The sequence below is a fragment of the Balaenoptera musculus genome, chromosome 7, assembly GCF_009873245.2.
Source record: "Balaenoptera musculus isolate JJ_BM4_2016_0621 chromosome 7, mBalMus1.pri.v3, whole genome shotgun sequence".
NCBI lineage: Eukaryota > Metazoa > Chordata > Mammalia > Artiodactyla > Balaenopteridae > Balaenoptera > Balaenoptera musculus.
In genome coordinates, this window is record NC_045791.1 from 34720880 (window position 1) to 34736435 (window position 15556).

General features: G+C 39.5%; 1 protein-coding gene across 2 annotated transcripts; it reads right to left on the reverse strand.

The window, feature by feature from the left end:
• Positions 1 to 1441: 1441 nt before the first annotated feature.
• Positions 1442 to 15220, reverse strand: RBM43 (RNA binding motif protein 43). 2 transcript variants are annotated; one of them, XM_036858968.1, is made up of 4 exons: positions 15014 to 15220; positions 5322 to 5410; positions 4048 to 4530; positions 1442 to 3511 (listed from the first exon to the last, which is right to left on the reverse strand). In XM_036858968.1, the coding sequence occupies exons 2-4, from the start codon at positions 5364 to 5366 to the stop codon at positions 3470 to 3472; spliced, it is 570 nt and encodes a 189-aa protein (XP_036714863.1). In that variant the 5' UTR covers positions 5367 to 5410; positions 15014 to 15220; the 3' UTR covers positions 1442 to 3469. The 2 variants fall into 2 exon arrangements, with proteins under 2 accessions (XP_036714863.1, XP_036714865.1); XM_036858970.1 differs by having other exon boundaries at positions 1442 to 3534.
• Between the last annotated feature and the right edge of the window lie 336 nt (positions 15221 to 15556).

A 15556-nucleotide genomic window follows, 5' to 3' on the forward strand; every position in this document is an offset into this window, starting at 1 on the left:
AAGTAAGGCAAAAAATAATTTTGTGACCTTTTAATACCCTGCTGGACAAGCTCTAATAAGCCCACTTGTGGGTCATCTCTTTTGAGGAATGTTAAGTTCGTTTCACTTAATATCACAGTTGATAAGGGCAATGACATTTTACAACTCTGTAAAATTATAAGTTTAACTTCTTTAAAAAACGATAAAGTGTGATTATTTGCTTTTCTGTCTAGCAGAGAAAATAACCTTCCAAATCAGTTTTATAACACCGACAAGTTTTGTTTCTAATTTAGCAATTTTTACTAACATGCATTTTCCTATTGACTTTTTAATTTCACTTCTTACTTTCTTTTTGAACCAGTTTTGTCGTTCTGCTAGTTTACTCCTTAATAATAAGGTAAATAAAACTTTAATTCATGCTTACTGTCTTTTTCTGAGGCTTATGCTGATAATATTGAAATGACTAATATATCCCAAGTAAGAATTAACCCTCCAACCCTACCCCAAGTAGTGCTTCTATAGCAAGCACTATTGTAATGGCTTGTTTGCCTGCCTTCTCTGCCAGACTAGGCAGTAACTTCTAAGGAGTCACTGAACATTTCTGTCTTACGTCCCACTGTTGTCTCCAGAACCCAGAGGATGAGCTCAACAAAAATCCCTGAATGAGTTTCATACTCAAAATGCCTCTCCTTTCTCCCCCACTTTCTCCCACTCTTCTTTTTCATCATAAGCTGAAACTCCCACATCTTCTCTTTTAACTTGAGAATGGCTTTCTTAACCATCTGCAACCTCTTTGAAAAGTACCAACTTATTATCTAGTTAAATGATAAGTTTTTCTCCCAATGGCAGACACACAACAGGGTTTAGGCTAGAACAGGATAGAATTCACATCATCTTCCTGAACATCAGTAACCTTCAAAAATAAATTTTAATAAAAATCACTACTACCATTTTGAAAATTAAAATGTCAGTTTTTATTAAGGATAGAAATTGGTTACACGACTAGCATACTATAAGGACAGTGCTGTTAAATGAACTCTAAAATGGACAGCAATATGTAAAACACCTGAAATACATAATCTTCTCAAGCAGAAGATGCTATATTCATACCCATAAACCAATTAGCATTCAGTGTCTATCGAGTCAAGGAATGAGCCTCACTATTCTGATCCAGCTCTTTGTTGAAAGACTATTTTTTTTAATAGGATTTTTTTTCATTTATTTATTTATTTATTTATTTTTGGCTGCGTTGGGTCTTCGTTGCTTCGCGCGGGCTTTCTCTAGTTGCGGTGAGCAGGGGCTACTCTTTGTTGCAGTGTGAGGGCTTCTCATTGCGGTGGCTTCTCTTGTTGTGGAGCACGGGCTCTAGGCACACAGGCTTCAATAGCTGTGGCACACCGTGCTCAGTAGTTGTGGCTCGCAGGCTCTAGAGCGCAGGCTCAGTAGTTGTGGCACATGGGCTTAGTTGCTCTGCAGCATGTGGGATCTTCCCGGACCAGGGGTCGAACCCGTGTCCCCTGCATTGGCAGGCGGATTCTTAACCACTGCGCCACCAAGGAAGTCCCTGAAAGACTATTCTATCGGTATTAAATTTGTGGTAATAATGAAAGCCTTGGTAGGTATCATATAACTGCCAGTTATCAATTTATTGACTCAGCTTTAAATTCATCGTATATGCCTACTCAGTAAAAACAAATTTGGGCCTTTTATCCTTCCTTTGTAGCTGGCAAGATATTAAGCTTTCTCAGTAGAGGGCGCTGGAGAGGCACTGCAGGAGGAAAGAGCCTTGTTCCTCCTTCAGTGTGTTCAATTGGCAGGCTCCTCAGAATCCAGGTCCCCGGCAGAGGAAGGTTCCCCCATACGCAGCTTCTCCAGCATTAGGCTCGTGCAGCATGGGCAGCTGCTCCAGTGTCCAACGCCCACACCCAAGGCCTCCCCAGCACTGAGCGCCCATAGTACCAAATGGCCAGCAGCACCCGGCCACCAGCAGCTCCCCCCAGTAATCCCCTCAGGCATGTTGTAATGGAGGGTCGCTGGAGAGACACCTTCTAACCAGATTCCTCCAGTACCCTAGAGGATGGATTTCCAGCAAGATTCCCTGGCACAAACCCTACGGCAAAGTTTGGATCTAAGTTGGGGGCTGTAGGGTGGGTGGGGGAGGTTTTCCCTGGGCGCTCTGTCTAAACTACTCCTTATATCTGTTACTCCTGTATTTGGTAGAGTTTTCTCTGTTTCTTACGAGCCAATCCCTCATTATTCCAATCCCGTCATAGTTAACAATTCTTTATATTAAACTTTCCCTGTTCAAATTACTGTGTGCCTTCTCTCTCCCGACTGGACCCAGACTGAGACAAATCCCCAGAAGCAAAATGAAAGTCAAACACCTCTTTAAAGATACCTTATTGGACACTTCCTATAAAGAGAATTTTCCCATGGCAAAAAGTTTAGTCATACAGAAATGAAATAACATATTTAAAGAAATAGAAATCATTTACATATTTGGGATTTAGGTAGCTAAGAAAAATGAAAGCATATAGATTTTTCTTACTCTTTTCTACTGATATAAACAGTTCAAATCATCATAACCATGTTTGTTTACTTTGAGATGAGCAAGATGTATCATTTTATTATCCTGGGAGGGTCTCTGCAGTGCCCCCGATACTTAAAATTGGCTTAATGCTAAGTTAAATGCAGGTCAGTCACAGACAACCAAATGACTTACAAGCTCTGGCTTCCCTTCAGTAAAGAATTTTCAAATCCTTCTGTCATCTTTAAGGAAACATTTCTCAATTGTTTAAGTAGAATTGTGAGAGACTACAAAAGGGAGAAGCACCGTTCGGTAATCAGAGCCATGGGCAAGTTACATTATATCACTAGGCACCAGTTTCCTCATGTGTGAAAAGGCGATAAAGATAGTACCTAACTCACAGGGCTGCTGTCAGGACTGAATGAGTAAAGATATGTAATGCATTTAAAATTATGCCTAGCAAGTTAAGTGTTTGCTATTATTCTTATCATCCATGATCTTATTCCTGAAATGTTTTTAATTTTACAATACAATTATAAAGTAGACATTATACTCCCTTCATAATTCCAACAGGAGAACCAGCATTTTATGTAAGCACTTAGGCTAAGTAAGCAGCAGTAAAAATGTTCTGTATGTCCAATAGCGTTATACTAATATGGGATTTGGTCAAGTAATGACTACCTGCATCAGAAATACCATCTAAGTAGCTTCTCAAGTGAGTTTTGCTAGGATTCTAATTCTATTTGGAGTAAACGCAAATTTTGTAAATGTTAAGAAATTGCCAATGGCATAATAATCATCCAAACTTCTTATATGTTAGAATGAAGGCTACCTCTTTTTTCTAAGAATTTGGGGTTGCAGAGAAAGTGAAGTTTCTTTAAATTTAGTTTTATAATTTTCGAAGTTTTATACCTTAGATATTATCTTTGGGTTTAACTCCTGCTGATGGGCAGCTAGATAACTTCAGACAAGTGTTTTCACCTCTTCAAATCCTAGTTTCTTCCCCTATAACATGAGGATGGAAATGCCTGTGATGAAAGATGGTCACAAGAATTAAATGAGATAGGGAATTCCCTGGCATCCAGTGGTTAGGACTCCACGCTTCCACGGCAGGGAGCCCAGGTTTGATCCCTGGTTGGGATCCCACAAGCTGTGTGGTGCAGCCAAAAAACAAACAAACAAACAAAGAATTAAATGAGATAATGTCTGTAAAGCTGGGATCACGCATGACATCACTACTGCTCAGTAAGGGAAGGCAGCAGCCATTCTTGTTACTGTTGCTGAGGATTTTATTACCTCACTTTCTGCCTTATTAATTTCATGACCTCTTTTTTAAACGAGTACGTGTCAGAAGAAGATCCTATAACGTCAATGTGCGTGTAATAAAAATTAACCAGAACCTGAAGGTACCTCGAACTTAGTTGCTCACATGCCAGCTTAATATTTCTTTTCTCTCTATTTTCCTTTCCTTCCAAAATAAATGTCTCCTTTCTAAGCTCGAAGTGAAGAGCATGTGAATATTTCTCAATGAGCTCTTTTACCTGTTTTTCATTGTTTGGCTGAGAACCACCTTCAGCATTCCTTATACAAAGTGTGGTAATTTCACCATCCACTGTCTCTTGACATAGAGCATGAAATTTTTTCAGTGTGCTTTCATAAAATCCACTCGTCTTTTTCAGGTAAAGGAAAATATCTGTGTCGAGAACAAGCCTTTCTCCTCTTCTCATAGTCTCAGGTGTTGAGGACCTGGGTGGCTTTAAAGAGTGACTACTTTTCCATGTACTCCCTCTGGGGCTCTGTCTATTCCTGTTTTTTTCTAAAAGAGAACTTGCTTTTAATAGCAAAGATTCTTTGAGCTTCTTGATAGCCAGAAATGATCCTTGAACGGAGATTCTTCCATTGGCTTCCAAAGGACTGAAGCATAAAGCTGGGATTTCCCTTTTCAGGTCCATTACCAGACTTCTCAGACCAATTTGACTCCGAAAAACAGAAAGATCAAGGACAGCATTTACAGAGCTGAAGACCTAAAATTAAACAGAGAAGTTAAAACAGCACCACCTAGTGGAGCAGACTACATAAACACATTCTTTTTCTGCCACTTTCTCGGTCTCCCCTGCAGTAGCCCCTAAACCAGGCCTCAACTGCCTAGCACAGCTGGCTTCTTGCGCCATAGCTGCCCATCAAACGGATGCCACAACCCTATCAAGGCCACAGTGTTCGATTTGGGATTCACATTTCTCACTGGATTACCCTAAACAGAGGTGGTCAAATATTTTTTCAGAGGCAGAATGCTTTTTTGAAACAAAGTCTTAAGCAGAACCCAGAGAAATACACTGTTCTGGTTCTGCTCTGTGGATAGGGGTCCCCGTAGAGAGCCCTCCAAGTTAGAAGTTCCTCAGATGGCTGCACAGAACCCTAGGTTTCTTACAGAATAAAGTTTTAAAACAATGCTTTGAATTTTACTTTTTCCTCTTACTTCCACCTTTACTGTGTCTTCAAAGCTCCTTTTTAATGTTCATCCTAATTGTTTTTTCCCCCACAAAGGAAGTCTTTAGGTAGATGCCTGACATCCATGACAGCATAAAAGCACACTGTCACTTTAAAAGCATTAAGAGGGTCATAGAGAAACATAAAAGTGACCAGGCAATAACCAAAAAATTTTAAGACACAGGTTTGACCTTTAACACCGACTCAGGTTAACAGGAGTTTGCACTTTCTTTTCTAGAAGTCATGGGATGAGGGTGCTTTGTGCCTCCTACGTAGAGGAGATTCTCTGCAGAAGAAATGGGATCCAGATGATCAGCATTACACTTACCTTTTCACTAAAATGGGAGACGGTGAGTTGAGCGGGTCTGACCATCTCTGCTAGATAGTGTTTCTTTTTTCTGATGACATTCTCTGCAACTAAGTGGAAAAAGGGTCACCAGAAGTGTTTGTGGCACAATACACTAATAATTATTTTAATTAATAATAATAGAGATGTTCAATTCTTTTAAAATACCTACGATTTTTTCTGTTTCCTCTAAATTCAGCATTTACATAGTTTTTCCTTCTACTTTAACACATTAAAATTTATACATATATATGTATACATACATACGTAAAACACTTGCATGTTTTGTATGTTATATATAATACATAACAAACACCTAAAAGTAAATCCCCCACCGCTCTGTTAATTATGGTCATGAGGAGACTTCACCTTTCTGAATCCAGGATATCACACTGTCCTGGTTTGCTTTCCTCTAATTCACAGGCTGACCTGCTCAGTCTCCTTCGCTAATTATCCTTCTCTCCCCATTCTCTAGGCTTTGGCATGCCCCCTCCAACACCCCTGCCCCACCGCCTCAGGCCTCACACCTTTTTACTAACCTTACACCCACCCCCTGGGTGATGTCAACAATTTCCACAGCTTTAGACATCATCTATGTATCACCTCCAAAATCCTCTCTTCAACATCGACCTTTCTCCCTTCTGCCTGTGGAAATCTCTACTTCATTATCTGAATAGACGTCTCAACGACCAAAATTCAACTCTTAATAACTAGCCCCCTTCCAAAAGTACTCTTCCTCCCGTGTTCAGCATCTCAGAAAATGACACTTAGTCCATCTACAAATTCTGAACACCCACCAGTTCTCAATCACCTGCCCTGCTACCACCCTAGTCAAAGCCAACACCGACTAGTAGCTCTTATTCTCCACATGGCTGCCAGATGGATCACGTTAAAAAAGGCCGTCACATTCTGTCAGTCCTCTGCTTAAAACCCTCCAATGGCTTCCCATGTCACCTAGAATAAAATCCAGACACCTTGCTTTGACCCATGTACTCCTTAACATAACCTGATCCCAGCTGCCCATCTAACCACATCTCCTATTCTCTCCTCCTTGCTCTTTCCATTCATCACACGTACCTCCTCACTGTTCTTCAAAACGCCCAGCAGGCTACCCCTCAGAGAATTTTTCCCAGTCCTTCCCTGTGCCTAGAATTTTCTTTCCCCTTATCTGCATGAGTCATTCCCTTACTTCATTCAAGTCTCTGTTCAAATGTCACCTAAACAGAGTATTTTCCTACCCACTCTTATCTAAAGTAGCACTATCCATCACATTCTATCCCTTTATTCTTGTTTATATTTTTTATAGCACCATATTATATATTAATATGTATAAATATATAAGTATATATAAATATACAAATAAAGCACACAACAATTATATATTCATTTATTGGCTTGTTTATTATCTCTCCACAGATGTATGCTTCATGAAAAAAAAAACATTTTGCCTATTTCATTCATTGCTGTATAACCTCAAGGCCTAGAATGGTGCCTGAAAAGTAATAGGCACTCAATAAATACTTGTGAATAAATGAATGAATGAGTCCTCTCTTTCTCTCTCTGAGTTAACCAATGCAATATATAAAATTAATAATTCCCCTTAGTAATATAAAACTATTAACTTCTACGTTCCCCTTAGAGAACTAATAAGGAGCCCTTCCCGCCATCCCTTACCTGAACATCCCCATTGAGAAGGAATGACATAACTAATGGTGAGAGATAAAGGTACTGATAACCCACAGTCTTTTGGATCTCTCTCTGGACCCTATCTTCCCACAAGCAGAGCAAGGTCTCTTCTGCTCCTACTCTTACGTAGTACTTTTACCTCCAAAAGGCTGGCATGGAGACTCACCTTTCTTTGGCAATTTATTCTACCAGCCACTGTGCTGTACAGAAGGCTGCCCCATCCATGAGGCTGGAGGGGTGAATAGGTCTGCAGACCCAAATTCCTCACTTATGTCAGGTTGGAGGTGGGGAACAGAATGGCTCACTCTGACCTCAGATCCAAGCCATATTTCTTCAGTCCAACTTTCCCAGTAATAAAGCAGATGCTATATGAGAATACCCATTTGTTGGTTTGATCAAAGAGAAGCAAATGGTATAATTATATTGCTGAAGCCACCTCAAAATTCTCCAAGTATTTATCTTTTTTGTGAGATTATAGATAACTTTTGTGGGGTTTTTTTCTGTATTTTACAAATTTTCTACAATAAAACGTATCACCTTTATCTCAAGATATAGACAGATTTAAAATATAGAAAAACAGAAGTCTTTAAGACTGCCAGTTATTGACAACTCTATCATGAGACATTTTCACATTTATTCTTGCTTAACACACTATTGTGCCACTTTTATATTCAAGAATAGAATTATTGAGGAAAAGCTTCAAGATGGCGGAAGAGTAAGACGTGGAGATCACCTTTCTCCCCACAAATACATCAGAAATACATCTACATGTGGAGCAACTCCTACAGAACACCTCCTGAACGCTGGCAGAAGACCTCAGATTTCCAAAAGGCAAGAACTACTCCCCACGTACCTGGGTAGGGCAAAAGAAAAAGGAAAAAACAGAGACAAAAGAACAGGGATGGGACTGCACCTTTGGGAGGGAGCTGTGAAGGAGGAAAAGGTTTCCACACACTAGGAAGCCCCTTCGCAGGCCGGAGACTGCAGGTGGCGGAGGGGGGGAGCTTTAGAGCCACGGAGGAGAGTGCAGCAACAGGGGTGCAGAGGGCAAAGCAGAGAGACTCCTGCACAGAGGATCGGTGCCGACCAGCACTCACCAGCCCCAGAGGCTTGTCTGCTCACCCGCCAGGACGGGCGGGGGCTGGGAGCTGAGGCTCGGGCTTCGAGTCGGATCCCAGGGAGAAATTGGGGTTGACTGCGTGAACACAGCCTGAAGGGGGCTAGTGCACTACAGCTAGCCGGGAGGGAGTCCAGGAAAAGTTCTGGAGCTGCCGAAGAGACAAGAGACTTTTTCGTGCCTCTTTGTTTTCCTAGGCATGAGGACAGGGGATTAAGAGCACCGCTTAAAGGAGCTCCAGAGACGGGCGCAACCCGTGGCTATCAGCGTGGACCCCAGAGATGGGCATGGGACGCTAAGGCCGCTGCTGTAGCCACCAAGAAGCCTGTGTGCAAGCACAGGTCACTATCCACACCTCCCCTCCCGGGAGCCTGTGCAGCCCGCCACTGCCAGGGTCCCGTGATCCAGGGACAACTTCCCCGGGAGAACACACAGCGCGCCTCAGGCTGTTGCAACATCACACCGGCCTCTGCAGCCACAGGCTCGCCCCATATTCGTACCCCTCCCTCCCCCCAGCCTGAGTGAGCCAGAGCCCCCGAATCAGCTGCTCCTTTAACCCTGTCCTGCCTGAGTGAAGAACAGACGCCCTCAGGCGACCTACACTCAGAGGTGGGGCCAAAACTAAAGCTGAACCCCAGAAGCTGTGCGAACAAAGAAGAGAAAGGGAAATTTCTCCCAGCAGCCTCAGGAGCAGCGGATTAAATCTCCACAATCAACTTGATGTACCCTGCATCTGTGGAATACCTGAAGAGACAACAAATCATCCCAAATTGAGGAGGTGGACTTTGGGAGCAATGATACATTTTTTTTCCCTTTTCTCTTTTTGTGGGTGTGTAATGTCTATGCTTCTGGTGTGCAATTTTGTCTATATAGCTCTGCTTTTACCATTTGTCCTAGGGTCTCTCTGTCCGTTTTTGTTTAGTTTTTTTTTTTTTTAATATAGTTTTTAGCGCTTGTTATCATTGGTGGATTTCTTTTTAGTTTGGTTGATCTTTCTTTCTTTCTTTCTTTTTTTTATTACTTTTTAAATATTTTTAACAATTATTTTTTATTTTAATAACTATTTTATCTTAGTTCATTTATTATTTTATTTTATCTTCTCCTCTTCTTTCTTTTTTTTCTCCCTTTTATCTGAGCTGTGGGAGATGACAGGCTCTTGGTACTCCAGCCAGGCGTCAGGGCTGTGTCTCTGAGGTGGGAGAGCCAAGTTCAGGACACTGGTCCACAAGAGACCTCCCAGCTCCACATAATATCAAACGGTGAAAATCTCCCAGAGATCTACATCTCAACGCCAAGACCCAGCTCCAATCAACGAACAGCAAATTACAGTGCTGGACACCCTATGCCAAACAACTAGCAAGACAGGAACACAACCCCATCCATCAGCAGAGAGGCTGCCTAAAATCATAATAAGGCCACAGACACCCCAAAACACACCACCAGACGTAGATCTGCCCACCAGAAAGACAAGATCCAGCCTCATCACCGAACACAGGCACTATTCCCCTCCACCAAGAAGCCTACACAACCCACTGAACGAAACTTAGCCACTGGAGACAGACACCAAAAACAACGGGAACTACAAACCTGCAGCCTGAGCAAAGGAGACCCCAAACACACTAAGTTAAGCAAAATGAAAAGACAAAGAAACACACAGCAGATGAAGGAGCAAGGCAAAAACCCACCAGACCAAACAAATGAAGAGGAAATAGGCAATCTACCCGAAAAAGAATTCAGAATAATGATAGTAAAGGTGATCCAAAATCTTGGAAACAGAACGGAGAAAATAAAAGAAACGTTTAACAAGGACCTAGAAGAACTAAAGAGCAAACAAACAGTGATGAACAACACAATAAATGAAATTTAAAATTCTCTAGAAGGGATCAATAGCAGAGTAACTGAGGCAGAAGAACGGATAAGTGACCTGGAAGATAAAAGAGTGGAAATAACTAGAGCAGAGAAGAATAAAGAAAAAAGAATGAAAAGAAACTTAGACAGCCTAACAGACCTCTGGGACAACATTAAATGCACCAACATTCGAATTACAGGGGTCCCAGAAGAAGAAGAGAAAAAGAAAGGGACTCATAAAATATTTGAAGAGATTATAGTTGAAAACTTCCCTAATATGGGAAAGGAAATAGTTAACCAAGTCCAGGAAGCACAGAGTCCCATACAGGATAAACCCAAGGAGAAACACGCCAAGACACATATTAATCAAATTCTCAAAAATTAAATACAAAGAAAAAATATTAAAAGCAGCAAGGGAAATACAACAAATAACACACAAGGGAACCCCCATAAGGTTAACAGCTGACCTTTCAGCAGGAACTCTGCAAGCCAGAAGGGAGTGGAAGGACATATTTAAAGTGATGAAGGAGAAAAACCTACAACAAAGATTACTCTACCCAGCAAGAATCTCATTCAGATTTGACGGAGAAATTAAAACCTTTACAGACGAGCAAAAGCTAAGAGAATTCAACACCACCAGACCAGCTTTACAACAAATGCTAAAGGAACTTCTCTAAGTGGGAAACACAAGAGAATAAAAGGACCTACAAAAACAAACCCAAAACAATTAAGAAAATGGTAAGAGGAACAAACATATTGATAATTACCTTAAATGTAAATGGATTAAATGCTCCAACCAAAAGACATAGATTGGCTGAATGGATACAAAAGCAGACCCGTATACATGCTGTCTACAAGAGACCCACTTCAGACCTAGGGACACATAAAGACTGAAAGTGAGGGGATGGAAAAAGATATTCCATGCAAATGGAAATCAAAAGAAAGCTGGAGTAGCAATTCTCACATCAGACAAAACAATTCTCATATCAGACTTTAAAACAAAGAATATTACGAGACAAAGAAGGACACTACATAATGATCAAGGGATCAATCCAAGAAGCAGATATAACAATTGTAAATATTTATGCACCCAACATAAGAGCACCTCAATACATAAGTCAAATACTAACAGCCATAAAAGGGGAAATCGACAGCAACACAATCAGAGTAGGGGACTTTAATACCCCACTTTCACCAATGGACAGATCATCCAAAATGAAAATAAATAAGGAAACACAAGCTTTAAATGATACATTAAACAAGATGGACTTAACTGATATTTATAGGACATTCCATCCAAAAACAACAGAATACACATTCTTCTCAAGTGCTCATGGAACATTCTCCAACATAGATCATATCTTGGGTCAAATATCAAGCTTTGGTAAATTTAAGAAAATTGAAATCGTATCAAGTATCTTTTCCGACCACAACGCTATGAGACTAGATATCAATTACAGGAAAAAATCTGTAAAAAATACAAACACATGGAGGCTAAACAACACACTACTTAATAACCAAGATATCACTGAAGAAATCAAAGAGGAAATCAAAAAATACCTAGAAACAAATGACAATGAAAATATGATGACCCAAAACCTATGGGATGCAGCAAAAGCAGTTCTAAGAGGGAAGTTTACAGCAATACAATCCTACCTTAAGAAACAAGAAACAACTCAAATAAACAACCTAACCTTACACCTAAAGCAATTAGAGAAAGAAGAACAAAAAACCCCCGAAGTTAGCAGAAGGAAAGAAAGCATAAAGATCAGATCAGAAATAAATGAAAAAGAAATGAAGGAAACGATAGCAAAGATCAATAAAACTAAAAGCTGGTTCTTTAAGAAGATAAACAAAATTGATAAACCATTAGCCAGACTCATCAAGAAAAAAAGGGAGAAGACGCAAATCAATAGAATTAGAATTGAAAAAGAAGTAACAACTGACACTGCAGAAATACAAAGGATAATGAGACATAACTACAAGCAACTATATGCTAATAAAATGGACAACCTGGAAGAAATGGACAAATTCTTAGAAATGCACAACCTGCCGAGACTGAACCAGGAAGAAATAGAAAATATGAACAGACCAATCACAAGCACTGAAATTGAAACTGTGATTAAAAATCTTCCAACAAACAAAAGCCCAGGACCAGATGGCTTCAAAGGCGAATTCTATCAAATATTTAGAGAAGAGCTAACACCTATCCTTCTCAAACTCTTACAAAATACAGCAGAGGGAGGAACACTCCCAAACTCATTACACGAGGCCACCATCACCCTGATACCAAAACCAGACAAGATATCACAAAGAAAGAAAACTACAGGCCAATATCTCTGATGAACATAGATGCAAAAATCCTCAACAAAATACTAGCAAACAGAATCCAACAGCACATTAAAAGGATCATACAACATGATCAAGTAGGGTTTATCCCAGGAATGCAAGGATTCTTTAATATACGCAAATCAAACAATGTGATACACCATATTAACAAATTGAAGGAGAAAAACCATATAATCATCTCAATAGATGCAGAGAAAGCTTTCAACAAAATTCAACACCCATTTATGATAAAAACCCTCCAGAAAGTAGGCATACAGGGAACTTTCCTCAACATAATAAAGACCATGTATGACAAACCCACAGCCAATGTAGTCCTCAATGGTGAAAAACTGAAACCATTTCCACTAATATCAGGAACAAGACAAGGTTGCCCACTCTCACCACTATTATTCAACATAGTTTTGGAAGTTTTAGCCACAGCAATCAGAGAAGAAAAAGAAATAAAAGGAATCCAAATCGGAAAAGAAGAAGTAAAGCTGTCACTGTTTGCAGAAGACATGATACTATACATAGAGAATCCTAAAGATGATACCAGAAAACTACTAGAGCTAATCAATGAATTTGGTAATGTAGCAGGATACAAAATTAATGCACAGAAATCTCTAACATTCCTATACACTAATGTTGAAAAATCTGAAAGTGAAATTAACAAAACGCTCCCATTTACCATTGCAACAAAAAGAATAAAATATCTAGGAATAAACCTACCTAAGGAGACAAGAGTCCTGTATGCAGAAAATTATAACACACTGATGAAAGAAATTCATGAGGATACAAACAGATGGAGAGATATACCATGTTTTGGATTGGAAGAATCAACATTGTGAAAATGACTATACTATCCAAAGCAATCTACAGATTCAATGCAATCCCTATCAAACTACCACTGACATTTTTCAAAGAAGTAGGAAAAAAAATTTCACAATTTGTATGGAAACACAAAAGACCCCGAATAGCCAAAGCAATCTTGAGAAAGAAAAACGGAGCTGGAGCAATCAGGCTCCCAGACTTCAGACTATATTACAAAGCTACAGTAATCAAGACAGTGTGGTACTGGCACAAAAACAGAAATATAGATCAATGGAACAGGATAGAAAACCCAGAGATAAACCCATGCACATATGGTCACCTTATCTTTGATAAAGGAGACAAGAATATACAGTGGAGAAAAGACAGCCTCTTCAATAAGTGGTGCTGGGAAAACTGGACAGCTACATGTAAAAGAATGAAACTAGAACACTCCCTAACACCATACACAAAACAAAACTCAAAATGGATTAAAGACCTAAATGTAAGACCAGACACTACCAAACTCTTAGAGGAAAACATAGGCAGAACACTCTATGACATAAATCACAGCAAGATCCTTTTTGACCCACCTCCTAGAGAAATGGAAATAAAAACAAAAATAAACAAATGGGACTTAATGAAACTTAAAGGCTTTTGCACAGCAAAGGAAACCATAAACAAGACGAAAAGACAACGTTCAAAATGGGAGAAAATATTTGCCATGAAGCAACTGACAGGATTAATCTCCAAAATTTACAAGCAGCTCATGAAGCTCAATATCAAAAAAGCAAACAACCCAATCCAAAAATGGGCAGAAGACCTAAATAGACATTTCTCCAAAGAAGATATTGCCAACAAACACATGAAAGAATGGTCAACATCATTAATCATTACAGAAATGCAAATCAAAACTACAATGAGATATCATCTCACACTGGTCAGAATGGCCATCATCAAAAAATCTACAAACAATAAATGCTGGAGAGGGTGTGGAGGAAAGGGAACTCTCTTGCACTGTTGGTGGAATGTAAATGATACAGCCACTATGGAGAACAGTAAGGAGGTTCCTTAAAAAGTAAAAATAGAACTACTATACGACACAGCAAATCCCATTACTGGCATATACCTAAGAAAACCATAATTCAAAAGTGTCATGTACCAAAATGTTAATTGCAGCTCTATTTACAATAGCCAGGACATGGAAGCAAACTAAGTGTCCATCAACAGATGAATGGAAGATGTGGCACATATATACAATGGAATATTACTCAGCCATAAAAAGAAACGAAATTGAGTATTTGTAGTGAGGTGGATGGACCTAGAGTCTGTTCATACAGAGTGAACTAAGTCAGAAAGAGAAAAACAAATACCGTATGCTAACACATATATATGGAATCTGAAAAAAAAAAGGTCATGAAGAACCTAGGGGCAAGACGAGAATAAAGACACAGATCTACTGGAGGATGGACTTGAGGATACAGGGAGGGGGAAGGGTAAGCGGGGACAAAGTGAGAGAGTGGCATGGACATATATACACTACCAAACGTAAAATAGATAGCTAGTGGGAAGCAGCCACATAGCACAGGGAGATCAGCTCGGTGCTTTGTGACCACCTAGAGGGGTGGGATAGGGAGGGTGGGAGGGAGGGAGATGCAAGAGGGAAGAGAGATGTATATGTATAACTGATTCACTTTGTTATAAAGCAGAAACTAAGACACCATTGTAAAGCAATTGTATTCCAATAAAGATGTTAAAAAAAATAGAATTATTACTTTTTAAATACACTTTGAACTTTACCAATCTCATGAATTATTTTAATGAAATTCAATTTTTAATTTCATTACAGAAGCGTTTCTAAGATTACAAAAATTTGATTGGGAAATACCTTTTTTTTCTTTGAATGTTACATATGCAACTCCCTTGGTTCTTGTTGGATATATCACATCTTCAACAACTCCACCCCCATTCTCAATATCTTGAAAGTGACTCTTCACTAATACGGTCAGCGATTGATCAGTGACGGAACCAACTGGAAGACCAGCAACTACAATGGTTTCTTTCAGAAGCTTCGGATTCCTTGACCTTCAAAACTGATGCCTGCAAAAAATAGTAGGATACTCTTCAAATATATAGGATTCTACTTAACATAGGCCATGTTACACACCAGTGGGAAAAGCTATTTTATTCAATAAAGGCGCTCTTGCAATTGATTAGATACTTGAAAAAAATATTAAGGTTAGAGCCTGGCCTCATACCATATGCCAGCATAAACGCTATATAAATTTGAGAGTTAAAATGTAAAAAGGAAACCTCTTTTTTAATAAATGGAAAACACTGGTTAACATTTGTCAGATTTTAGAAGACCTAAAAATAATTGTAATCACAAAGGAAAGTAGGAAATATAAATTTTTTTTTAAGATTTTTTTTT

Coding starts and splice junctions, on each gene's coding strand:
- RBM43 (XM_036858968.1), bottom strand. CDS start 5,366: ATGGTCAGACCCGCTCAACTCACCGTCTCCCATTTTAGTGAAAAG. Junction 4,531..5,321: donor TCTCCCATTTTAGTGAAAAG/GTAAGTGTAATG, acceptor GTTTAATTTTAG/GTCTTCAGCTCTGTAAATGC. Junction 3,512..4,047: donor AGCCAAACAATGAAAAACAG/GTAAAAGAGCTC, acceptor CTCATGTTATAG/GGGAAGAAACTAGGATTTGA.